This window comes from Ambystoma mexicanum, chromosome 8, assembly GCF_040938575.1.
Source record: "Ambystoma mexicanum isolate Mex_15411 chromosome 8, UKY_AmexF1_1, whole genome shotgun sequence".
NCBI lineage: Eukaryota > Metazoa > Chordata > Amphibia > Caudata > Ambystomatidae > Ambystoma > Ambystoma mexicanum.
The window spans coordinates 1474901957-1474927702 of record NC_090929.1 but is presented as its reverse complement, the minus strand read 5'-3'; the positions used below and the strand labels follow the sequence as shown (position 1 = coordinate 1474927702).

The window sequence follows — 25746 nt, the reverse complement described above, 5'->3', positions numbered from 1 at the left end:
GACCAAGGTCGTTATCGCATATCCGGAAATGTAGAATAACCAGTAGAACGGGACCCATAAGTTGCTCTAACGAGATCTTTGCCAGTAAATGCAATTATTGCAAAGGTACATCCAGAGGGCAGTTTGTAGAGCTGACTGGCTGCATGCACGAGACTCCCAGGTCTTGAAGAGTTCTAGCATGGAATACTGGGAAGGCCAGATGACATTTGGAGCCTGAGGAGAGAGCCTGAGCCGGCAGGGATCTTCTACTACTTCACTAAATAAATACTACCTTCCATATCCTTCACATCTCTTTAACAATCTGTACACTGCAGATTGGAGACCTGTAAGAACAGGAATCGTGCTGCCGAAGTGAGCCGTGCGGTTTTCCCGATGACTGCCTTCCCCCAGGCCCGGCTATGACCTGGTATGTGGCCATTCATTTGTAAAAATAATTTGAGTCCGTAATCACATTTGGATTTAAAAATAAAGGCAGAATGAAGCATACAGCTCGATGGCGGAGCTTGCAAGCGCTCTGCTCGGTTGGGTCGGAGCAAGGATTGACTCTGGGAGGTAGGCATGCCCCTACGTTGTTGTTTCTTTGTAATCACCGGTGTGCAGCTATCCTCTTCCCCGTGCCTGTATTTATATGAAAAAAGGAAATTAAAGGGTAAAGATTTCTTGGAGGCGCAAATACTGAGATTACAAAAGTTCTTGGACTTCATCATGCCATATTCTGGCCATTTAGAAGTTGGAGTAACCAAACAATAGAAACATTTGGGCGAGCACGTTCTCTCAAAGGGGTGCTGGAGACCTAGCTCTCCAGTGTCCTACCGCCAGCATTTTACTTAACCGAAATTGGGCAACCGGCAGTTCCATGACCTGCCGGACCTTCCAGAAGAGCAAAGTACAGACATGAATGAATGAAGGAATGAATGAATGAATGAATGAATGAATCAATCAATCTGAGATCCGTCAAAACACTATGAAAAGGAAAAAAAGCACAATTTTGAAATGCTGCAAGTTACGCAAGCGAACACGGGAAGGGGAATGTGGAACAGTATATTACATGGCTCAGAACTTGCTAGCACCTGCAAATTCAACCAACAATTGGATGAAAGTCTTAGGGAACAATTCATGTTGCAATGTAGAAGTGCTAAAGTGTTTTGAAGTGCTGGAAAACAGATTCTAAGAAATGGCCATAAAGACTGAAGTACCAACCCAAACAATGACCGCGGTTATCCTGACTGAAGCAGTAGTGGTTGTGAACAGCAGCAATTTTCAGGAGAGGAAAATATTTCGGGGGAAGATGAGGTAGTGAAGACTCAAGGGGAAGATGAACTCTCAAGCGAGAAGGCGTAGCAGCCCAAGGCGGCGATAAAGTTGCGACATCACATCGCACTGGGCTGACGATCCAGATTGCCCAGCTTTATGGCTCTTTTGTAGAATTTGCAGAGGTAAGGGACACCTATCAAGGTGCTGTCTCAGCAAGAAAACTTGCACACTGGATTGGCAGCAACTATAGTGATGAGGGAGAAGAGTGTTTCATTGGTGGTGGTTGATGATGATGATGAAGATACTGGATAGCCAGAGGCCCATATTTCCATCAATGGTGTTACAATGATGATCTATTCCAGTCTAAGTACACTTTGATGCCAAGGAACGAATGGGAAAGATTAGGACTTCAATACCTTAATGAGGTTGGCATATGGCGGCGTGAAAATGTGCGATTCTATGCTTCAAGGGGAGAAACACCACTGGCGAGGTTTGTGTCAAAGAGAGTGGCTACGCAAGTCGAGATCCTAATGCTGAAGATGCTGTACTGTCTGACCGTTCACCTGACAGCAGATATCTGATGGACAAAGTGTTTCTAGGATGTTTACAGGGATTTGTCCATCCGATAAAACTCGGACAGTTCTGTACTTGTTGTGCAGAAGATGCTGAGTCCCGACAAAATAAGGATTTGTGTGGACATGAGAGAATTCAATAAATGTATTTTTCTGGAAAGGCATCAGTTATCTCGTATTCAAGAAATGTAGACAATGGGCCTCATTACGGGTCAGCCGGTCCGGAATGCGATGATTCCGTGACTATGGTGACAGTTTCCGTGTCCCCAAAGCAGATTATGGCTTGTCGTGCGCACCACACAAACGCGGAAACGGTGTCACCGTCGCCACGTAAACACTCACGCAAACTGACATTCCGCCACAAAAAGCAGTGCAAAACCCGTGGCTGCCCCCTGTCGTCACGGACACGGAATCACTGGAAGCGGAAATACCATGACCGCGAAAACCGGAAACATAGGCGGCCATTATTTAAACCACAATCCACTGCCATCCTCAGACACCACAGGCCAGATCACCTCCCTGAGCAGCAAAAACCATCAATCACCTTGGCACCCAGGGTCCCAGCACGAAGACAGCAAAAGCAGCGCTTCAGTGAGGCAGAGCCGACAGTGCTTGTGGACCATATAGTGCAGCATGCGGAATGCTTTTCAGCGCAGACTAGCGGCGCGCCACACAGCAACGCCGTAAGGAGGTGTGGGCTGAAGCAGCATGCAAGTGCACAGCAGTCGGTGACAACACACAGCGTAAAGGACTGCCACAAGAGGTGGGATGACCTCAGGCTCAGAGTGCGCTGCACACCTCCAGCACAGCACTGACACTGGTGGAGGCCCTGCATCCCCACTGAACTGCAGTCGTGGGAGGAGCGCTGCAGCAGTGTCCTCCACCTTGAGGGCAGACACGGCATTGGTGACGCAGAGGCAGGTGTGAGCCCACCTGCAGATGGCGATAAGTGCACAGAGTACAACGCCATGAGTGTGAGTGGACCCCAGGAGTGACCCAATGGACCCCCTCTCCCCTTCCCCCCCCCCAGTCAGGGCAGGGGTGGCCCAATGGACCCGCTGATAACCCAGATGAGAAGCAACACCCCCAATACATGGCCCCTGGACATGCACACAGTGCATAACTGCGTACAAGCAGAGACACATACACCTGAGTGCATCAACAGTCATATGTGTGTACATGCAAGTGCTCACTGATCGTCCAGTTTGATGCATGTGATGGACCCATCAAGTAGCAGCACACAAATAACCAAATAACAGCATTCCCTCTGTATCCCCACAGCCATGTCAAGTGACAGCAACAATGCCCAACAGGTGAGGCAACGTCAACCTGCACATAGCCAATGCAGCACCCCTGCCCAGGAGGATGAGGCAAGCTGCTCCGAACAGAGGCACCAGCTGCATCTAGCACGGATGCACCAGCCGACGTCACCATCCCCATGCTGCCTGCCGCCACACAAGTGGCACACCCACACACCATGGCCGCAGATCTCATCCTGGAGACAATCTGCACTGCGGAGGAGGCTGCATGCAGTGACGACAGTGCCACAGACAGACATGCAGGCTGAACTAGGACAAGGTGAGGGGGACAACATGGATGACCTGTCATCCCTCCCCAACCTACAATTCAGACCCCCCCCTCAATGCATAGTCCCATGAAGTAACCAACGCCCTCCATGGCAGAGATGAGTGCCTGCATGTAGCGGATGGAGGATCAGCAGGCCATGCTAACGCAGCTTGTGGAAAGACAGCGGGAGGAGGCGAGGCTGCAGCGGGAGAGCAATGCCACATCGGTGCGCCGGTTCTCCATGGCCATTGGACATTTTCCCACCACCATTGTAATCTTGGCATGCCATGTCCGGGAAGGCAATTGTCACATTCACCATTGCGGAGTCCATATTGGTTGCCCAGCAGGTGTTTCTTGGCCGTGTGCCAACAGTAACAAAGCCACCACCAAGTAGAATGATTTAAAATGTAGAAGAAAGTCATCTGCAAATGCTGATGCCTTAACGACAGAAGGCTAGAACAGACCATAAAGCAGATAAAGAGCATCCCTGATGAGGCACTCTCAGAATGGGGGAACATGAGGACGTTGCACCATCCGTGAAACTACGTGAAGAGGTAGAAGTAAATGGACTTTTTTAAATCAATTCTAAAAATGTCATCAAAACCATGCCAGTTGAGAGATTCAAACATAAAGGGCCAAGAAATATGACAGTGCTTTTTCTGCATCTAATGCTACAGAGGGGACGGTGTCCGACACCTTCTTTACCATTTAATCTGATCAACAAATTGTCTTGATATGCTACTCCTTACCGAAACATGGTTTAATGAGGCTTCAGAAGTTATCTGTCACTCTCATTTACCCCCCCCCCCACCCCCTGGATTCTTAATCCAAGCTATATGTTTCACTGTGAAAGAGGGGAAATTGCTGTTCTCTACAGATAAAGCTTGAGCATCTCAGCGCTTCATCCCCATGGTTGGGATGACTCGGCTCAGGTGGGTTACCTGAACATCTGGAGACCTCCTGGTCCCACGAATAAGTTCCTTTGTAATTTGGACATCCTTGTATCCAATGATGGCGTCAGATACCAGCAAATGAGAGATTTCAACATCTGGTTGGAGGATGCCTCCTTGAGTGAATCAACTACTCTAGGGGAGATATTGTGCAGCCACAACACGCAACCTTTTCACATTACCCATTCTGATGGTCCCTGCCTCAACCCCATTTTGTTCTGCGGTATAGGGTTACTGTTTCACAGATGGATGCAGTTGCCTGTTGAGACAACTTCATCAGTCTGTTTTACACCTCTTCCTGATGAGCTTACTAGTAGGACCTTGGTAACTACATAATTTACTTACTGAAGGCTGAAGTATTTGCAAGCCATTCCAGGCCCACAGTTGGCTAAGTCCCTGGCTGAACGCAACCCGTCTTTGAACTGTACTGGCTACTTTGACTTGGGAAAGGGGATTTAGACTCCCATTTGTAGTAATGCCCCTCTAGTTGAGAGAGCACCAAAAAGAAAAAAAATGTATCCAACCCATGGTATTTGCCATGCATAAAGACCCTGCAGAGAAGGAAACGGAACACCACCATGTTGAAAATAAATGAAAAACAATTCTGGAATTTTTTTTTTTTTTTTTTACATGGTGGCGATCTTTGAAACTGAAGCTAAGTTCCTCTGGGAAATTCACATATGGGCCACGAGAGAACTGTTAACTGTCATTGCCGAGATATTTCACCCTAGGTGTGTATCAAGGGCGCTTACACCCTATGTAGCGCAAGCTAATGCTTTTAATATGAGTTGGGTTAAGAACTAAGCTTCAACTGTGCCAATAAATTACTTTCCCGCTTGAGGGAAATAAACCAGTTACAAAGACTTCTCAATATTCATGTTAATAATTTTCACCAAATAAATCCAGTGACCTTGGTTCTTAACCCAACTTGCAGTAAATTTGTTGAGACTTATGAGCACCATTTCCTAAGAACCTCACGCCGGCAGCAGGATCAATTAATTAACAAATATGATCAGCGCAGTGATCTATATAGTCTAGTGCTCTTTACTTTACTACATCAATAAAATCGAGACGATTCAGGAAACCATCGACTCTAACTTGAAAGCAGTTTTTATTACGCCCAATAACATCTCTCCCTGTAAGGCTCCATTGCCCACTTCCCCAACCACCTCCAAAATTTGATTTAAATTTTGTATCTGATGGCCTTGAGCCTATTTTTTTTTAATAAAAGGAATCAAACCCTTTCGCCCTCCTGCCTGTGCTGCCCAGAATTATGCAACCGAATGCATGCACCCGAATATATGCACTGCATGTTTTTTAATCTTTCTTTATCTCCAAGAATAATTCCTTCCAAGCTGAATCGCTCAACTATTTCCCCCCTCCTGAAAAAAATCCAACCAATGTGCTAAATTACCGCCTCGTTGAGGGACTGACATTGCCGCCAAAAATTCTTGAGAAAATGATGACTTCCCAGCTTCAGGCATTATGTTGTGAAAAAACATGCCCTCATTGCTACTTATCAGTTGGGCTTCCGCCCAAGGCACGGGATGGAAACAGCACTGAATTCGGTCTGGGATGACATTCTGGCATGGGCCGACAATGGTGACCTCTCCTGGTGATGCTTGACCTTTCAGCAGCGTTTGTCCACAATATTTTGCTATATTGTTTAAAGGAAGTAAGTGGAGTTTCATAAACTGCTGTGTCATGGTTCACCTATTTCCTGATGAATCGCCAGCAACAGGTAATATATATATGGTAGGGCTCTGTCCACACTTCCAGTCAGCCATGGAGTTCCTCAGGGCTCTCCCATCGGTACTTTTGAATATGATTCATTTAATGAATATTTTTACGAAGTTCGAGCTAAACATAGTTTATGTGCTGAAGATCTGCTGGTTTTTATAAAGTTCAGCAATTTTAAGGAGGCTACTTGGAGTTGGTCAATGTCTGATGGATGTCCCAAAAATGACTGCAGCTTAAGACTACGTTTTGAAGCAGCCTTCTTGGAACCTGAACATTTGGTAGCCGACATGCTGAAGTGTCCCCCCCAACACCCTCCAGCACGCTCCTTTCTTAGATTCTGGGGTCAAAATTCAACTAAGTCGCAGAACTACAAAACATGGGCTGCATCTGGCAAGCAAACCCTGATAGTTAAATCCAGGTTGGTGCCATTGTTCTGTCAGCTGTCTTCCCCCCTCCCGTTACTATGCCTGGCTCTGCTACACATATTTCAAAAGGATCACCATTGAGTGGGAGCCCTTGTCCATTCTCATCTGGTTTACATAAACCGCCACAAATGATCAGGCTTCAGAAGGGCCAGAATGCGTCGGGTGAATTTCCAAAGTGTCCAAATTCTCCCACATTTTCATCGTTGCGTAAGTCCCTTCATTGGCGACCATGAAAGAAAGAATTGCGTTTTAAATCCTTTATTTGGTATTTAAAGGGCTGCATGGGTTACCTTACCATGTGGGTCTCCCCTATGGCTTCATGCAAAATTATTCTTGGATATAGACCTTGTCCTGCAAATAAGATTCTGTCTAATTTGGACCTCTTTTTAATCCAATAAGGGTATCGGATACCAGCAAATGTTACTTTTGGGAGATTTCAACATCTGGCTGGAGAGGACTCCACCTTCAGTAATTCAGCTACACTTTGGGAGATATTGTACAGCCACAGCATGCAACATTTAACAGTTTTAGCAGGCTCCACCTTGCTAGTGCTTTTTGCTTGCTCTTCCCTCTTTAGCCCAGAAGCTTAACTGGTACCCTTACTCTGCATTCCTCCTTCCCGCTGTTTTTCAAGAGGTAACCTACGCTTTGTGGTTTATGGCCCTGGAATTCCTTTGGAACTTCGTACCTCCTAATGAAATTCTTTTGTTCCGCAAAGGATTAAAAACCTTCCTGTTTGTACAAGGATCTACGCTTAGGCTCCTTTAGTTCAGATCAGTGTTGGTTGTTCAGATCACAGTGATCGTAGCAGGACACTCTATAATTTATATTATGGTATGTAAACTTGTATAGCACGACTGACCCAATGAGGTATCCTGGCGCAAAGCAAAGACGGCAGAGGAATATTGATATGAAGTGAAGGCACCCAGGTAACAAGCCACTAGTCGGAAAAAAGAGATTTTTAATAATTCCCTAAATGCTGGGTAACCTTCAGTTTGCCTGAAGAGGCAAAGGGAGGCTATTCCAGTTTTGGTGCTGCCATTGAAAAGACGCAGGTGCCCACCGTACTCTTTTGAAATCGAGGGACAGTTAAAGAGCTTGCCCACAGAACGCAGTACTCGAGATTTTGTACCTACAAAGCTTTTTCTGGAGGTACCTGGCACCTTTGCCATAGTAGGATTGATGTACTAGGCACAGGGTCTTGAATTTAATTCTGCAATCGTCCGGAAGGCAATGCAGTTTTCTAAGCAGTGGGGAGGCATAAACCGATTTGGGTGAATTAATTGCCAACCTCATGGCTGAATTCTGTAGAACTTGAGACGATTAACATGATATTTGTGCTACGCCAACAATAAAGCATTACAATGATCTATTGCCCCAGAGATGGATGTTGAGATCAGCAGGAAACAAAGTTCCTCGCACTAATAGGCTCCCCGGCCTCCGCATCAAAATGACTCGCCATGCTGGGTTCCCTCCTGTTCCTCCCTGGTCGGGGACGGTTGACCTCATTCATTCACGCATGGGAGGGGATCACTTCAGACCAGCTCAAGACCGTCACCCACGGTTATTGTATCGAGTTCCAGCGGCCATCTCGATGCCATCCACCAAAGAGCAGACACTTATCACCAGCTCACCTGCAAATCCTCCTGGAAGAGGTGCAGATCCTTCGGGAAAAGAGGGCCATAGAAATCGTCCCCATTCACCAGGTAAACAAAGGTATTTATTAAGTGTACTTCCTTGTACCCAAAAAGGATCTCGCCATGCTCCCGGTATTAGACTTGCGCCCAGTGAACAAGTATGTCAAACCGCAAAAGTTCAGAATGACAACATTGCAGGAAGTAGTCCCACTGCTGGTGCAGGGGATTACATGGCAACATTGGATATGAAAGATGCATACTTTAATATTTCAATGTTGCCAGCGCACAGAAAGTACCTAAGGTTCAAGATGGAGGTCAGTTAAAGGTTCTTCCCTTCGGCATTGCCTCGGATCCACAGGTGTTCACTAAGGTACTGGCGGTAGTAGCTGCTCGCCTGTGCAGACAATCCATCCCAGTCTACCCTTAACTCTGGCTACTAACATGGGATTTGTATGGAACATGCCTAACAAATAACCAGAAGATGGTAGATCTCCTTCAGTCTAGGGTTCTCGATAAATGAGAGAAGTCCAGCCTAGACCCCAGCCAAGTGAAACAGTTTCTGGGGGCTCTAATTCGGACCAAATACGACCTTGTCTATCCCTCCAACTAGAGGGTTCAGAACATGTTGTTCCAGATACCTCGCTATGTAGCCGCGAGGTGGCCGTATGCAAAACAAAGCCATGCGACTGTTGGGGGATGATGGCCTCCTGCATCTACCTAGTTCCACACGCATGTCTGCGCATGGGCCCCATGCAAGAGTGGCTCTCGAACCAATGGTGTCAGGCCAGCAGACAATGGGACAATCTAGTGGTTGTCTCGGCAGCCCTCGTTCAGTCACTGCAGTGGTGGTCAAGGGAGAACCTTGTGCAGGGGAAGACCTTCACCACCCCCGCAGTAGGAGCCACTTTCCCCATGGACGCATCTGACTGGGTTGGAGCGGGCGGGCTCACCTCCATCAGACTGTGCACGGCGTGTGATCCCCAGCGGTAGCGACCAACCACATAAACCGCTTGAAACTGCTAGCAGTATTCAAGGCCCTAAAGGCTTTCCAAACGCACCTCCATGGGAAGACAGACCTAGTCCTCACGGACAGTACTACGGCCATGTATTACCTAAACAAGGGGGCACACCCTCTCCGGGGCTATCCAAACTGTCACAGAACATATGGAAATGGGCTCTCGAATACAAGATGTTCCTCTTGTCGCAACACGTTCCGGGGAAACTAAATCTTCTGGCTGACATACTCAGCAGAGACTTCCCACTATGCGTAGAGTACGAGTGGCAATTACACGAAGACATTGTACTGATCGTCTTCGCAGACTGGGGCTTCCCAGAGATTGACCTGTTAGCAACTCTGGAGAACGCGCAATGCCCAGATTATGCCTCCAGGTACCCGCAGAACCGCTCCAAGGGGAACGGTCTCTGGATAACTTCAAGGCATAAATTAGTTTTCAAAAATGGATTAGTTTGCTAATTAAATATTTTCTTGATTATCAAACAAACCCATTTGATTAGCAATTTTCTACTAATGTGTTTAATGCCACCAGAAGATACTTGTACCCAAGATATAAAATGAGCAACAATACAGCAGTTGCATACCGCTGAAGTAGGATATTAGTGGGATAAGTCAGGCCTTGCAGATTCTTTCTGTAAAATGGTGCATGTCAACACAAACCCCCTTTAGTTTGGCACACTGCTGCAACCCAGAGGCCAGCAATGCACAGTGTGGCAACTTGTATTTGACATTTACTGCAAACAAAGTAAAGTTTAAATAGAAGTTTCCAACACCCCCTGCAAATGGTACTGACCTTTCTTAAAATCTACTCGACTATGCGAGTTGGCGAACATACTTTGCAAGCCCTGGATGAGTGTCTGTAAAAAGGTTAGCTGATGACGAGCCTCTTAAAACTGTTTGGGCAGCTCTCTACTGCAGGTGCAAATCTATAATGCAATCATAATCATAGGGCAAAGTGAGTTCTGGGGGCCAACTACAGTGTACAGTTTTGTAGTAGGTCTGTAGATGTACAGACTGGATGAAACTATTGATCGCTACTTTAAGTAGATATCAAGCTAGCTTTGTGTAGTCATTATGTAAAAGACTAAGCAGAGTGGATGGCATAGCAGGCAGAGAACTGGGCAAACTAGGCAGAATATTGTAGTTTGCAGCCATTTCACTTTCAGGGTAACGGGTATAAACTATGGTAAGATGGAATGTCAAGGAGTATGGGATCAGCTCCTGGGTTAAACAACAGTTGCAAGCTGTATGTAACCAGAATGCCACAGGACTAGATTTGCCATCAAAGCATTTGGCTGCATGGTCATGTACATTTTCAAAGGTGTCCACTCGTCAATATGATGCATCTTTCCCAAAAAAATGAAATCTAGTTGACACTGTGATTTAGATACACTTCACTGTAAAGCATGGTGACAATGCAGCGTTTTACACTAGTAATACTGTAATTATGCATTGTGTAACCTATTACATTTTTAGAAAAGGAATTGAAAGACTAAAAAAAACACATACTGGTCTTTGTCACGGGATACAGTTAGCTTAATAACAGTATTATCCCGATTATTTCTGGTTTGCAGTTATTTTAAAAATAAAATGTGCATAGCACTCCCACATAGGCCTTTTGGCACATGAGTGAAGGGGATGATTACTGTTGCCCTCTCTCTCTCCATTAACCCCTTTGAACTTGCCTTGAACAGAGAAAAGAGGGTGGAGAGAGCTTTGAAGGCAAGAGAGGAATGCAGGGTGAGCTGTGCTTTCATTGAACTGGGTAACTTAAATGGCTAACTTTGCTACACAGGTGCCAATTTAATTAGCAAACATACAAAATTGCATAACAAATTGCTCCACAACACTGCTTATTTAATGCCTTGAACCTGGTCAGGGAAATTTGTCTACGGTCTTGAGGGAAAGATGCAATACTCTGCGAATACCACTGGATGTCGGACTATATGCACAGCATGTGAATCTAAGCAGATACAATCATCAGAAATGCTATTACGGTGCGTAATGCATGTCATTTGGCACAGATCGTACTCTGTTTGAAAAATACAATATTTTTGCAGCTTTGATGGCATTACGGTAACTAGTGCATTATGGTATTATCTGCCTCTAGATACTTAATGTTCATGTATGTTCTGCTTGTTTATATTCAAGCTCCAGGGAATGTAACTGCGGTTAGTACCAGGGAGCCGATGCCTTTCCCATCCCTTTTATTAGTTTAAGTGGGGCCAAGGTGTCTGTGGTGCTCTCAAAAGCCTCCTGCAGTGCCCACAAGCACACTTTCTTTTCCCTGATCCTCCAGTGACTTTGTGAGTTGATCTTTGATATTATACCATCGGCACCCAAATACACTAAGGTCTGCAGGTCCCAGCGTGTATAAATGATCAAATTATTAACAGTTTGCAAAGAAGTAGACAATTAGAGGATTCATATTCTCCCTTAATAAAACATATCTGATCAGGATTGAATATATCCAGTCGATTAGCAAGACTTTTGGCAAAATATTTGAATCGCTAATATTTTGTAGAAAATGTTGATCTTTCAAAGGAGAAGGGTACATCTCAATCTTCTACTCTACCTACAAGTAATAAGAGATAACTGGGACATGGTCAAAGCACCAATGTGTGAGGAGTGTAAAGCTGTTGAAATGGATTGGTAGATGTGGTGAATTTTTTTTTTTGTTTGTGGAATTCTTATTTATGTTTTGTACTGTAGGTTTTGACCTTTTTAAGAAATATGTATGTTTAGGAAGTGCATCTTCTTTTTATCTTGTATGTTATGTGTATATGCGTGTATAAGGTTATGATTGGCCAAATAAATAAAAGGACGATTATCAGACGGGGAACAGTGAGGAGCTTCACAAGCAGACTGATAATTATTAGACTGAGAATTGCCAAGTGTACACATGCACACCCACAACCAATGACATTATGGTGGGTATAGAAAGGCTTGAAAAGATCTTTTCACCAAGCCCCACATGCCGCAATGCCACCTAGTAGCCATCGCTAGAAGTTCACCTCCAGTTCAGAGCCACATCTGCAAGGCATTGTGGGTATGCAAATTAACCCAAATGTGTTTTTCTAAGCATTTTTAAACCCCACCGTAACATGAGCAGTGTTTTGTGAACGTGACGCAACGCTCCACCACAAGGCTTTCTAAGGCTCTAAAGGCTACATTTAATTTGTTGCATATCTTATAGCATCATGTGAATTAGTCTTCGATAAAACGTTTACGTTAGCAGTATATTTTCCCCTTAACTGATGGCTATACGACAACAGAGCCTTTGAACATTTTCAAACAAGGGCAATAGTTTAGTTGGAGATCGTTACAGCACCCACCAAAGCATCACATGAACTGAATTCAGGCAAATCTGTGGGTAGTGGGGACTGTCAATATTAAGAGCCACAAATATATAGCGGCTAATAATGGATTATAGCGGCAGCATTCGATCAACTCTTTGGCACCATCTTCAAGAGTTTTCCTCCATCTTGGGTGTTATCTATCCATGCTTTATATAAAGGCAACTGATTAATTATTACGAAGTCTATTTGGAAATTTTATCGACTGTGGACATTGATATGGGTCGTTGCCGACACCTGGCGTTGCTCTGTTTCGTAAAGCGTGTAAAATGGGAGGTTAGAGGCAGGACACCACAGATGCTTCAGTAATTAAGCCTCTGCCCGCCAAAGAAAAACCTGCACGACGGAGGGCATCGCTGAAAGGCCACCCAGCCATTAGCAAGTCGTCCAGAGCGATCCTAGTTATGCAAGTTCATCAAGCCAGACTGTGGTAAAAACCGCATTGTTAGCTTGGGGAGACAGGGCCACCATTACGTGACATGCTGTTCCTGTCACTTCAAAGTGGAGCTTCATAAATGGATCAGTGTTCTTGGAGGGGCAATCTGAGGTTAGTTGTCGCGGTGCAAACGTAATGTCAATAGAGAGCCACAGACAAGCGGCCATGTTGTGGGCTGCTGGCCACACTCCCCTCTGATTCATTAGAAATTCTGAGAGAGGCTGCAGCTTTCGTATTGTTATACACATTATCCATGCACTTTATTTATTTTTTTCCTTTGGAGAAGCAAAAATTAATATTGACAGGCGCTTCTCTAGTATATCTAGTGAGATTGAAACAAGACAATCCACCAGAGGGTTAAGATGTCCTTTTTAACATCCAAAGCTCTTAAAATGGAAACCCCTTTGAATGCAGCAAGGCACAAAAATGTGGTTGGCATCTCAAAAAATGTTTTAATGAAAAAAATGTCATTAGAACGCAAGGTTAAGAAAAGATTGAGAACTAAATTGACATTCTAAAGAAATTTTTGGTGCCAGGAGGCTTGGGGGACTTTAATTCCTTTTTATTAGTTGACCTATCTGGAGATGAGAACCAACGGAGCCCCCATCCAGCATATTTTTTCCTGCAGAAATGGCTGATCTGTAAGCTGATAGTGAAAGGCTTTATCTTGGTCGAGCAAGCAAGACTATGTACTGCCATTACAGGATCCAGTATTTTCACACACCCCATTGATTCAAGCTCCTACAACTGTTCGATAAACTTTGGGGAGTTCCAAGGTCCCAGGACGCTGACGGTGAAGAAGATGTTACTGAAAGGCATTCGACAGACCATAACACTGCAGTGGAGTTGTTTTATGCTGGTTGCAAACATATCTATGTCTAGTAGGTACCATCGAAGAAAGGTTCTGGGAAACCCTTCCAGACAGTCTGATCGCTATGTTCAGTTGTAGTCCCCAAATACTGAAGTGGCGAAGATTCCTGAAATTCCAGTCGGCAACTAGATTGTACATGTATCCTGGGAGATGTCCCAATTGAATTGCACTCCATGTGTCCAGACAGAAGTCCCAGAAATCCTGAACAGGGGCTGTCCCGTCTGCTTTGTTTGACTGTTGAAATGTCAATTTTCAGGAGAATGCAACAATTCAACTGATCCTTGGCTAGACTCATTACTGGAAGGGACTCCTTTCAATTCCTGATGATTTATTGCGGTGGTTCCTCTCGTGGGGAGTTCATCTTCTCCCTGTGGAGAGTGGTCCACAACGGAGTCCCTAAACTAAGAGACTGGCTTCAAATCGCCATTGGACCTCAGTCCTTGCCTCTGTAAAGAGACTCTGAGATCATTTGAGCTGCCAAAGCAACTCCGATGTCCTTCATGATGGTTTTTGGTATGGAGGGGAAGTTTGGCAGTGTGCTTTGACTGGAATATTAATAGAATGAACTCGAGCTAAATTATCAGCTGAATGTCTCTGAACTGAAAACAAGCCAAGCCGGATGCAAGCAAATATCCATTTTGTTTTCCCTAATGATTTGATCCTAGTAGGGGTAGTGCAATAGTAATGATCAAGTAGGCAGGGTTCGAAATTGCTGGGAGCTATTTAGCTTTTGGCTAATAGCCTAGGAGAGCCTGGTTAGCGTGACACTGCCGGGAGCTAACTTTGGCTCCTAGTGACTGGCACACTATAACCACACCTATCGGAGATTGTGTGTCTGGGTATTTGTATAAAAGGTGTACTCGGAAACATCTAGAAGACATTCAAAGCATAATGGGACAGCGTGCAGCTGATATGAAAGTTAGATTTGTGTCCCATTATGCATAAGCTCTTCATTCTGTGGGAGCAGCCGCGTGAAAATTAGAAGAATGAGCCAGGTGGCATAACAGAAAAGAAATGGCCACAGTGTTTAAAAATGTTGTGGCAGTAAAGAAACCACAACGGAGATTGATGCAGTAATGTAGTGGCAGAGTTATTGATGGACCGGCAAAGTTCTCTGACTAGACGAGAGGTAACGGCATGATGGAAGAAATGATGATGTGCCATGCATGCCTTATTCTTGTACCTTTTTTGTTTTATCATGATCAACAGTTTGAAAGCACTTATTAAATACAAATATATGCAAATGACATGAAAGAAATGTATAAAGGGATGCAATTAGGAATGGCAAGAGGCTGAAGAATCAACAACATTCAGTAATAGAGCAAATGACATGGCAACATAAAAAAAAGAGGGCTTTACAGTGTGGCTTTGTGTGTGCATGCCACAGTTTGGGAAAGAAAAGTAAATTCCATGGCGTGTGCATCTCTCAATGTTCAATCCCTATACACAAATGTTTTTCAATCTGCTATTCTTTTAGTCTTCCTATGCACTCAATATATCCATTAATTAAGCACCGTCCTTGGAATTAATCCTAGACATTAATTACATCTAGGCCATGATGAGTAGCTCCTGGTTGGAGGATAATCTTATCCAGGAGCTACTTGAACTCCTGCTCCACAAACTATATTTTCAACCGCTGAGTGGGCGTCCTTGAGATCCAGCCGTTCCTCTACAAGCAGGGCCTCACTCAGGAGAGGAGTACCATTGATTTCAATCCATGAATTCTGAAGCTTCTGAGGTTGACCACTGGAACCCGCCATGCAATTTCTTTTTCACACTGGACATCTTGCTTACAAAACCAGGGGTGTCCATGGGAATCCGAAAAATCACTTTAGTTTGTAACTGTAACATCCTGATGCACCAGTTGGGCACTTTCTTAGTAAAAACACCAATAGGGATAGGAAGAGACGTCTGAAAAGGGGTTTGTACAAATGCCTTCTGTGCTCTGGAAAATCCTACATTTGAGTGATGTACCAAAAATGCCCTCTTATTCCTGCTGAGGATCCTGACAACGGCCAGGACTTCTTGCCATGTTTTTAGAAGCCTCTGTTGAAGTTTGGTCTGGCGCATCGGACCTTGAGTTGATGAAGGTGGTGTTGGATTGAAAAATCCTGAGCAGGTGGTTGAATAGGACGGTGTTGTCTAGGGTTTTCTGATGCCTAGCAAAGGAAACAACCTCTACTTTTATTACCCTGCACAAATAACCTCTTCTCAAAGCATCATCTTTGTAGATGCTTGGACTTTACGAAAGGATGGAGGCACACACATTTGTAGGTATTTTTGTAGAATCGATTTCAAAATAACAAGGGGGCCTCGCTTGCGCATCTGGCTCTTTAGATGCGGAATCCACCACTTTTGAATCTAGGGGGAGGAGGATGCCTTTCTGTGTCTGCAAGCAAGAGCTGCATTAGTGTTCTCCAGGAAGAAATTCATTTTGGGCCCATTTTTATCTTTCCCCTTGTAATCTTCAGCCCAGCCAAAAAGCTTTTAATGCTTCAGATGTCCAGTATCTTTTTATCATAGCACAATTTTAGAACTCTGTCCAGACCCCCTTTAGAGTCTCTCTACCTGATTTGAACGTAAAAGTAACAAACTGAAGAGTGTAACTCTGGGGTAAAATTGGACTTTAGTATGCGTGGGACATTCTGCTGGCCGTTTGTTCTCGTCTTCTTTTAGGAGTTCCTCAATCTCATGCCCAGGTATTTTGCCACATGTACAAAACAGCATCCACTCTCTTTATCTGGGCTGGGTAACCTCTGTTGGGTCAAATACAGGAATACCCATATCTGAAATAATTTGTGGGTTTTTAACATGGGTTAAGCATCTTTTGTACGGAGTCTTATGCATGCGAGTATTCATTCTCCAAAAAGAAAACCAAGTGCGAGGAATCTGTCCCAATCTGCCTTACTTCGTGAGAAGGAAGATATTGGACACTCCATGATTTCTTTTATTTACTTGCTCGCTTTACAGGTGAGGCTGCGACAGAGGGAGCAGCCTTTGCAAATGAAATTCTTTTGTACTAAGGCACACAACTTGTTGTGAATCTGCCTGGGTTTTGTTGACCTTAAGGGTGCCTTAATATTACGGTGCCAGGATCCGGATACATTTGTTGGTCAAAACTCATCAGTTGAAGCCACGTAGACTCTCTTTTGACACTTCCAGAGTTTAAAAAAAAAAAATTGTTTTCTGTCCATCCTTTTCAAATACTGTTGCCTTTTTAATATGAACGTGTGTAAATTGGTTATATCTTGAAATGGATCTTTGAAGAGGATACCTTCCCTTTGCTAGAATTATTTTCCGCCTCCTTAATCTAGAAAAAACAAAAGCACATCCAACAATGCGGCCTGACAAGTTTTCCGAGGGAACAAAGTAAAGTTTTGTTGGTAAAGCTGTGTGTGGATGATTTGGAATGAATGCCCCATATTGACAAATCTCAAGCTTACTTCTGTGAGGCACCGAAAACATACCTCAGAGCTCCTGGCAGCAAGCATTGGCGAAGCCAACAGTTTTGGCTTGTGTATCAGTATCAGACATTTGCCACACACTGCTATTCGATGTCCAGGTACTTGCACACACAAGCGTACACCACCTCCCTCCCCCCCCAACACCTTTCACTAAAGACTTGGCAGTGAATTACAGACTGGACAGTGATTAGAAAGCTGTTCTATTCTCGTAGCTGGCATGGCTTTTAGGATGCTCTGTTATACAGCACACTCTACCATAGGCTTCGCGTCACTCCACAGACGCGATTCACATCACCTTTCATAAAACCGGAGAGTGCTTGACTCAAAGGTTTCACCTTATACAAGATATCCCCTGGCCTTACAGTGATGTACAGATGGGTGACGTTTTGCACAGCACTTACCTTCCAGGCCACAGTGTTCTGTGGCAGCTTACTCTCTTGTAGACAGTGTAGGACATGTTCCACCCTCACTAATCACAGTGCTTTATGGGGTGTGTATGTTATACAGCACTCTTTTTCTCATGTACTCGACTCTGGCAGATTAAACATTACAGGGGAGATTCTGTCGGGCTTCAGTTAAGAGGCAGATTATTCAATGGATGGCCCTTGCTATTCTCAAACTTCACCACTTTTCAGTTAAGTTACCCCTTCTACTGACAGTCCTTCAAGCCACAAAACCTTTTAACAAAGACTATATACACATAAGCAAAATGTATTTGAGCTTTCACCACTTTAAAACAGGTGACATACTCTACTTTAGCGCTCATTAGAGCGCCGAGCTTCAGGCTTCATTTATGTTCATTGTGCCGGAAGTCGCAGTCCAATGTGCCATACTAGAAGTCCGTCTCAGGATTCTATTGGGAGAGATGAAATGCACGTAGCATCATGCGAACTGTCAGTGAGGACTAACAAATGAATTCAGAAAAGTGTGGCACATTATATCGGAGATATTAGAATGCTAGCCACCTGAACGACTTGCAAATTGAACTCTGTTTAACTGAGCTACTGCTCATGGATAACCTGCCTGAATTATCGATTTTTAACTGTAGCATTCTAGACTTCTCCGGATGTCAAGAGCTTTTAAGTTGGATGCCAGTTTTTTCCCACTATGACGACAGCCCGTAGAGCACTGCATGATTCAGTGAAAAAAAAAAATGGCTGCCTTGGTCAAAAAAAGCACATACTGTACACCAATCACATAATGCTGACATCACAAAACTCCATATCCAATCGGGTACTGCTTATATCACGACAGTAGAACACCTACTAATAAGTACATGGACATTTTCAGCAACGTTTTGCGACGAGGCGGGTTTATAACAGTTACTTTTTTTATTTAGAATACATGTCCTCTGTCTCCCCACCTGCTACATTTAGCATTATTGTTCCTATGCTGCTCGACTACAAAGTAAAGAAGTTATCTGGAAAATATCCATCTTGTCTCAATCTAAACGTCTCTGATGGAGTGCAGTGACACTGACCGTAGTTTTGAAAAGCAAGCCTGGAGCTGGAAAGATAACTAATGTCCTGGGTCCCTTGCCTACACTCCCCTCACCGACATTCTTGTCAGCCTCGGCTCCTCTGCCTCTTCCTACATCTAGCTCTCAGGCACTCTAGCTGCTCACTGGGGGGGGGACCACTATCCCCTCTGCCCCGCCCCGTAAGTCTTTTAAAAACAGCAATATGCTCCACGTTTCCACGCTTAACTCTCGCTCTGCTGTCAAGAACTCCTCTGGTATCGGCCACCTCCTTGATCTCCTGGATCTCGATGTCCTAGCCTGAGACATGGTTCAAGGACCGCTCTATCACGAGTTTTGACACTTCTCCCTGAGGGCTACAAGATCCTCTCTCTGCCCAGGCCTAACGGGCTGGGACAGGGAGTAGCCCGGATCTTTCCTGAATGTATCCCTGTTTCCATCATTCCCACTCGGGCCTACTCTTCTTTTGAATGTCTGGTCTGCAGTCTTTCTCTTTCAACCTCCTTCTCCACACTAGTTTTCCCCACTTCTCTCAAGCACACTCTTGTGCACCCTCTGTTCAAAACATCCTCTGCCCGACCCTTCTATGCCAGCAACCTATCGCCCTATCTCTATCACTCATTTCCTGGGCAAACTCCTGGAGAAACTATCTATCTCTCAGCTTACCCTCCACACTGAATCTGTTGGTTGTCTCCATGACCATCAGTCTGGCTTTAGAGCTTCCAGAGGCGCACGAAAACTGCTCTTGTGAAGACCTGCTCTCAAATCTTGATTCTACCTCCTTCTGTCCTCCCTCGCAATCTCTCGTCTGCCTTTGATTCGGTAAACCGCAACATCCTGATCTCCTGTCTCCGTGATACCCTGGGTATCACAGGTCTGGCCCTGGCGTGGCTTGCCTTCTTTCTCTCGAACGGTCCTTCTCAGGTGGAACTTGTTTCCTTTCTCTCCTATCACTCTCTACTTGTGGCGTCACCCAGGGATCTAACCTAGCTCCTTGGTTCTTCAATGTCTACATGGTTCCTCTGGCCCACAGGATCTCTTCCTTCAACTCTTAACTTTATGCAGATGACCCGTAGCTCTCACTCAGGATACGCTCAGCCTCTTCCTCGCTCATCACTGACTGTCATTCATTCTTGGTGTGCTGCTAAAGATCTCTGCCTCAAGGCCTGTAAGACCAAGATCATCCTCATTGGGACCCTTTGACCCCGCTTTCCCAATTTCTCACTGGCCGGCCTCCCTTGGCTTGACGCCCCACCTGCCAGTGAGGCAAAAAATATGGGCGTCATTTTCGACTCCACACTCTCCTCCTTCTTACATCTCCAAAATAGTCCCAATACCAACTGCACCTCGTCAGAGGTATTTTACATTTTCTCACCTTCCCCCGAAAGGCTCACCGTTTCCAGACCCCTGGTCGCTATAGGCTTGACTGTTGCAACAGTCGCTTTCTCAATCTTGATACTTCCATTCTGTCTGCTACAACTCATCCCGAACAGAACCGCAAGACTTATCCTTGGCCTTAAGCTTAGGGACTGCATCTGAACAGTGCTGAAATCCCTCCATTGGCTCTCTGTGGCTGCTAGGAACAAATTCAAGACTCTGCATGGGTCCAAACGGCTTTCTGGGGCCAGGGCTGCACTATCTATCTACAACACTCTCTTCCTAAATGCTCTCCTTCTAGAGCCCTCCAACGCTTTGCTGGTGAGCCGTTTTTCCAAGCAGAATTTTGGCGGTAGATCTTTATCCTCTGCAGGTGCCTCCCTCTGGAACAGCCTCTCTCCGACTTGAGCCAGAGTTCCTCAAATTCCGGAAACTACTTAAGACCTGCTGGATTAGGTACACTTGTTCCCCCTCCCTTGCACTCTGTAAATTTCCATGATCTGAATTTACTAGGCCTAGTATGTTTCCCCTCCCTAGTCTGGTTGCGCCTGAAACACTTCATGCACTTGCTCTAGGAGAAATGCCATCAGGCCTAATGCGCTAGTTGCTTCTTTGTTGGATCATTTGGAAACTTCAAGGCCTAAGAATGACTATTGTATTCCCTTGCTCCCTTCCTGCCTTGAAGCTGTACACATTTACAATTGCCAGTAGTTCCATCTAAAATCTGTGTGCCTTTTCATAATCTTATTTTTGGTGTTTTTGTTTTAGAGTCTTCTGGTGCAGTCCAGGTCACCATTCCGAATCCATTCAACGTGGTGATAATGTTTCAGCCCGTCACCCTACAATGCAATTTTCAAACTGCGGCGACTCAGCCTCCCATCGTTGTGTGGAAATACAAATCTTATTGCAGGAACCGGGTTACAGATGCTTTGAATCCAACCAGCCAAGACACCCAAATCAACAATCAGCTGCAGGCAAATAACCCAGGATATAATCCGTATGTGGAGTGTCAGGACAGCAGTAGGACTGTGAGAGTGGTGGCTACCAAACAGGGCTCAGCTATCACTCTTGGTGAATTCTATCAGGGGCGCCGGATAACCATCACAAACAGTACGTATGCGCCTAATGGCTGACCATTTAATTCATTAGTTTAGGAGTATTGGTTTACATTCACATGTATATGCTTTCGAAAGGACCTAATGTAAAGTCATTCACAGCTTCCGGGGTAACTGACATTTTGAAAAATGCAACTGCAGTTTTCAGGTCTGTCTCCCTCCTGCTCCCAGCTGCACCTCTACCTATAAACAATAGACCTAGTGGAGACTACCTTCTCCATGGTCGGTTGAAGCCTTTTCATTTTGTCTGATACAAACTATGATTATGTAAACACTAACTTGCATGAGTTTTCTGCCTTCAATTACTTTAGGGCATATATGAGCAATCCTGTTTACTTTAGAGTGTATTTTTGCGTAGTGAAATCACTCTCAGATAGCTGCAAAGTTGCAATAATTAGATGGACCTAGTGAAACTCCCATCCACTGGTTCAGTCTGTTCATGCTTTGTGTGGCTCTCATTAGAAAACTTAAACCAACTGATGATGCATATCTTACTTCACAACAATTCCCCCATAAAATAATCACACTAAGTCTTTTGTGCCGGTATCTTTGTTTTTTATTTTGTTATATTCTCTATATCAAGCCACGTATATTGCCTTGGCTAATGAGGATACTGCCTCAAAACACTAGCAGTGGATTGCCAGATGTGCGTAGCCTAGGTCACACTGACTCGAAACAGCATCTCTCAGAATAAGGGGCTTCAAAAGGTATCTTGCAGCTGAAAAGTCTTCCTATACCTAATTCTAGATGATGCCTTCCAATGTAAGTGCACGTATTTATCCATTATTAATGTGCTTGTCAATTCCAAACTCCTGTCATGTTCTTAAAGTATTTCATGTTAATGGTTGTTAAAGTGAAGTGCTTGAAATGGTGGTTGGTTAACAGTTTGCTGCAATTGTTGTTTGAAACGCTATCGCACAGGTGATGGGTTAAGGGGATGCGCTTGTTCTATTTATGCTTCAAAATGAATTGGCACATTTTGTGTTTCTGCTATGTGTTCTCAGGTACAGTCCAAGTGGTACATTATTAAGGTCTGTCCTCACTTGTGCAACTCTCGACTGAAAACATGAATTGTTCCTGTGTAACCCATTTGTGTCTATTGTTCATGCTATGTGTTTTCGAACATTACTGATTTTAAAAGAAATTGCTAGATATGTGGGTCCCAGTTGAGGAATTGTCAGCACTGACCAGGTATACAGACCAGTTGGAGCTGACTGACCTCCTGGCTGAAGATTTTCAGAGTGAGCTTCTTGTCCTTAATCCGAGCAGTGAAAGACCCAGTCTTTTAACCATTGGATTAGTCAGCCTCTGTCGCTGCTGTGGACCAGGACCTTGCCAAGTAACAGTCTGTTTTTTCTTTCTACTCATGCCTACCTGGAGATCCTGGTGGTTAAGTTGTGCCAGCTAACCCAAAGACTACCTTCCCCTGCTAGTGAAAGTAAGAAGATGACGTTTTGGTACTCTGTGTTTCCCTGCGGTAGTCTTTCCTTGAGGGCAGTTTGTGTTTTGCACCTTGGCCTCATTTTCTTTTGGCTTCTAGACTGTGCTGTTGGAGGAAGCTGAAAACCTTCATGAAAGAGGGCTTAAATGTTTTTTTGCAGGATGGCAGAAAGAAGCAACATTCCAGATATGCAGTCAGACCTGGACTCTGGCGACTATTGTGAATGTGCTATGGCCACGGGTATGGTCATTGCAAGCCATTCCTGGATGACAACTTTGGGGGTTCACGCCAGTCGAACGGGCAAAGTTCCTGAACATGCCTTTTGATGGCCCATAAATCCTTCAGAAATGTCAGTATTCAGAAGCCACGATGAGTCCCTAGAGGGTTAGATGTTTACCCTCCCTCTGCTCCAGCACCAAGAGGAAGGGATTCCCCCCCCCCCTTCTCCTTCGCCGCTGCAGTAGGGGCTATGCACCTTTAGACAAACAGCAGCCATGCTGTTGCTCGAACCCTCCCCACCTGCCAGTCATAGGTTCTGGGTGCTCCGAGAAGGGCTTTTGTGCCTGTGCAAGGACAAGTTGAAGATGGTAATTCTGGCCCGGATCCTTCAAGCTCTCTGTAGGACTGGTTGGTGCTCCTGGGTCTTGAGGGTACTTACTTCCTTGTGGTGATCCATCTGAAGCACAGGAAGTATCTGAGATTTGTGGTGGGATCTTTTCAGTATCTATTTAAAGTCCTTCTGTTTGACCTTTCTTTGGCACTTAGGGTGTTAACCAAACTGCTGGCAGTGGTGCTGGCAGTGGTTTTAGCTAGAAGTCCCACTTTTTGCTGCCTCCGTCCATTCAGTTCATCAGTGCGGTCCTGGACACTGGCCTGAGCACAGCCTTCCCTTCTGAGGACCAAGTGGAAAACCTCTTCCACATGATTCATGCCTTCTAATCCCAGAAGAGGGTTCTGGCCTCTTTCTTCTTGCGCCAACTGTCTCCTGGCTTTCTGGTGATGCCAGAGGCACGACTGCGCATGAGGTCACTTTGTTGACTGCTCTGTTTTCGGTTTTCTCCAACCCACTATAACATGTCGGACCTTTTTGTGAGTCTTGGACTGCGTGTCATGAGATCTCTTATGATGTTCCTGAGAGACAACCATCTTAGGGCGTCATTGGTCTGACAACCTTAGCCCCAACTAACCGTGGTGGCGGATGCATCCTTGAAGGGTTGGAGCGCCCACGTTTTAGATGTTACGGTGAACAGATTTTTGTCTCCTATGGAAGCCTGAAAGCACGTAAAGTTGCTGGAGATGTGGTGTTGTCTTTTTCCCCTCAGTGCCTGCAGGTCCTCTCGGACATTGCAGTGGCCCTGCATTACCTCAACAATGTGGTTGGGGGGGCTGGGGAGAGATTTGTACTCTCTGCACAGAAGCAATGTTAGTGTGCTTCTGGAGAACTGGATCTCTGATATTAGCTCCTCCTAGCTAGGAAAGCGAAAGTCAGAACGGATGCCGTGTGCAGTAAGACTTCAGCCTCCCATAGTAGGGAACTCGGCCAGGAAGTGGGGACTCCTCAGGTTGACCACTTCACCTCCAGTGTGAACAGGTAGTGCAACTTCTGATCCTGGATATTTCCTCACCAGGGAGCACTGGGATACGCACTGACCGTTGAGTGGAACTTCAATCGCCTCTGTGTTCCCGCCAATCCCTGTCCTAGTGCTAGTTCTCTAGATGCTGCGCCTGTTTGGGTCCATGTCGATATTTTTTTCATCTCTCCAGTCTGGGCCCCAGGCAAGTGTGGGGTGTCTCACTCACGCTCTTTCTTTTGGGTTTTCTGCATTTATTGGCAGGGCTGGCCTACAAGGGTACCAGGCCACCATGCCAGTCTTTACAGTGACCGCGGTGATAGTCTGCACAATCGTAATTGTGATGCAATGTTTTGCAGGCATTGTGCAGTCAGTTTTCCACAAACACTTTGTTGTTCCTGCATGGGACTTCACTTTGACTTCACTTTCTTAATGGCCACTGGCTTTGATCCCTTGCAGTAAGATTGCTCACCCATAAGGTGCTTTTTCTGGTAGCCGTCACTTCTGCAAGACGTGAGACATCGAGACCGTCTCTGTTTTAAGCTCCCTACTTGTTTATTTTGTCAAGGAGAAGGTGACTGTGTGTGATGCCATCCTTCCTTCATAAGGTTGGCTCGGATTTCAACCGCTCTCGAAAGATCCATCTAGCTGTGTGTGATATGTATATTTCTGAGGCATGTGGAATCTGCTAGATCACATGCTGTGCATAGGCCGGGATCTAGTGGAAGCTGCAGAGTATTAGTTTGTTTTTCGAAACTGGGCGTCGACACAAGGCATGCTAGTAATACTATCCCTAGTGTGACGTCCACTGTACCCATGATCCCTCACGCGTGTAGGACCCTCAGATTGGTTTTTTCTGCCACACTTGACGGAAGCATTCCGCGGAGTTCCCTGGCTTTGGGCCATATTTTGCTAAAATATCATATTACCCCGTTTCTTCCTCTCCCACGTCGAGTCATCGAAGTTCAGAGCTAGACGCTGGCCCGGAGAAGAAACAACAGTCGAGGGCTGCACGATGGACTTTAGGCCTCGGAAGGCCTCTGGCCTCTGGCCTTGGCCCAGGCCTTGGAAGGCCTCTGGCCTCGGCCCTGCAAGTAGGGAGAGTGGGGGGTGGAAACATACTCTACACTCATATATATATATATATATAAATATATATATATTTCCTACACACACTAGCCTGCTGCCACAGGGTGCGTATGGAGGGTACCCCTTTCAAATTCTGCCCCAAGTGCAACCACGAGTATCCTTGAGTTGACAAACGTGCCACCTGTAATCTCTGCTTGCCGAGGGACCACCCCGAGGCGAACTGTAGAACGTGTAGCCGGTTCAAGGCTAAGACACTAAAGGACCACTCGACCAAACATTGGGCCCACCATGCCAGGCAACGCGAGGCCATGGAAGCGGAGGGCACCTTCAGTGATGGCAGCACTGCCGTACTTTCGGAGGATGCGATGATCTGAGATAATGAATACATTG

The 25746-nt window shown here is 45.3% G+C and overlaps 1 protein-coding gene across 3 annotated transcripts in view; it reads left to right on the top strand.

Moving 5' to 3' along the window:
- Positions 1-25746, top strand: part of LSR (lipolysis stimulated lipoprotein receptor) — a 624987-nt gene that overhangs the window by 50743 nt on the left and 548498 nt on the right. For all 3 annotated transcript variants that reach the window (XM_069611646.1, XM_069611644.1, XM_069611645.1), the window contains exon 2: positions 20909-21250. In XM_069611646.1, the coding sequence (XP_069467747.1) occupies positions 20909-21250 (342 nt within the window). The remainder of the gene's footprint in view (positions 1-20908; positions 21251-25746) is intronic.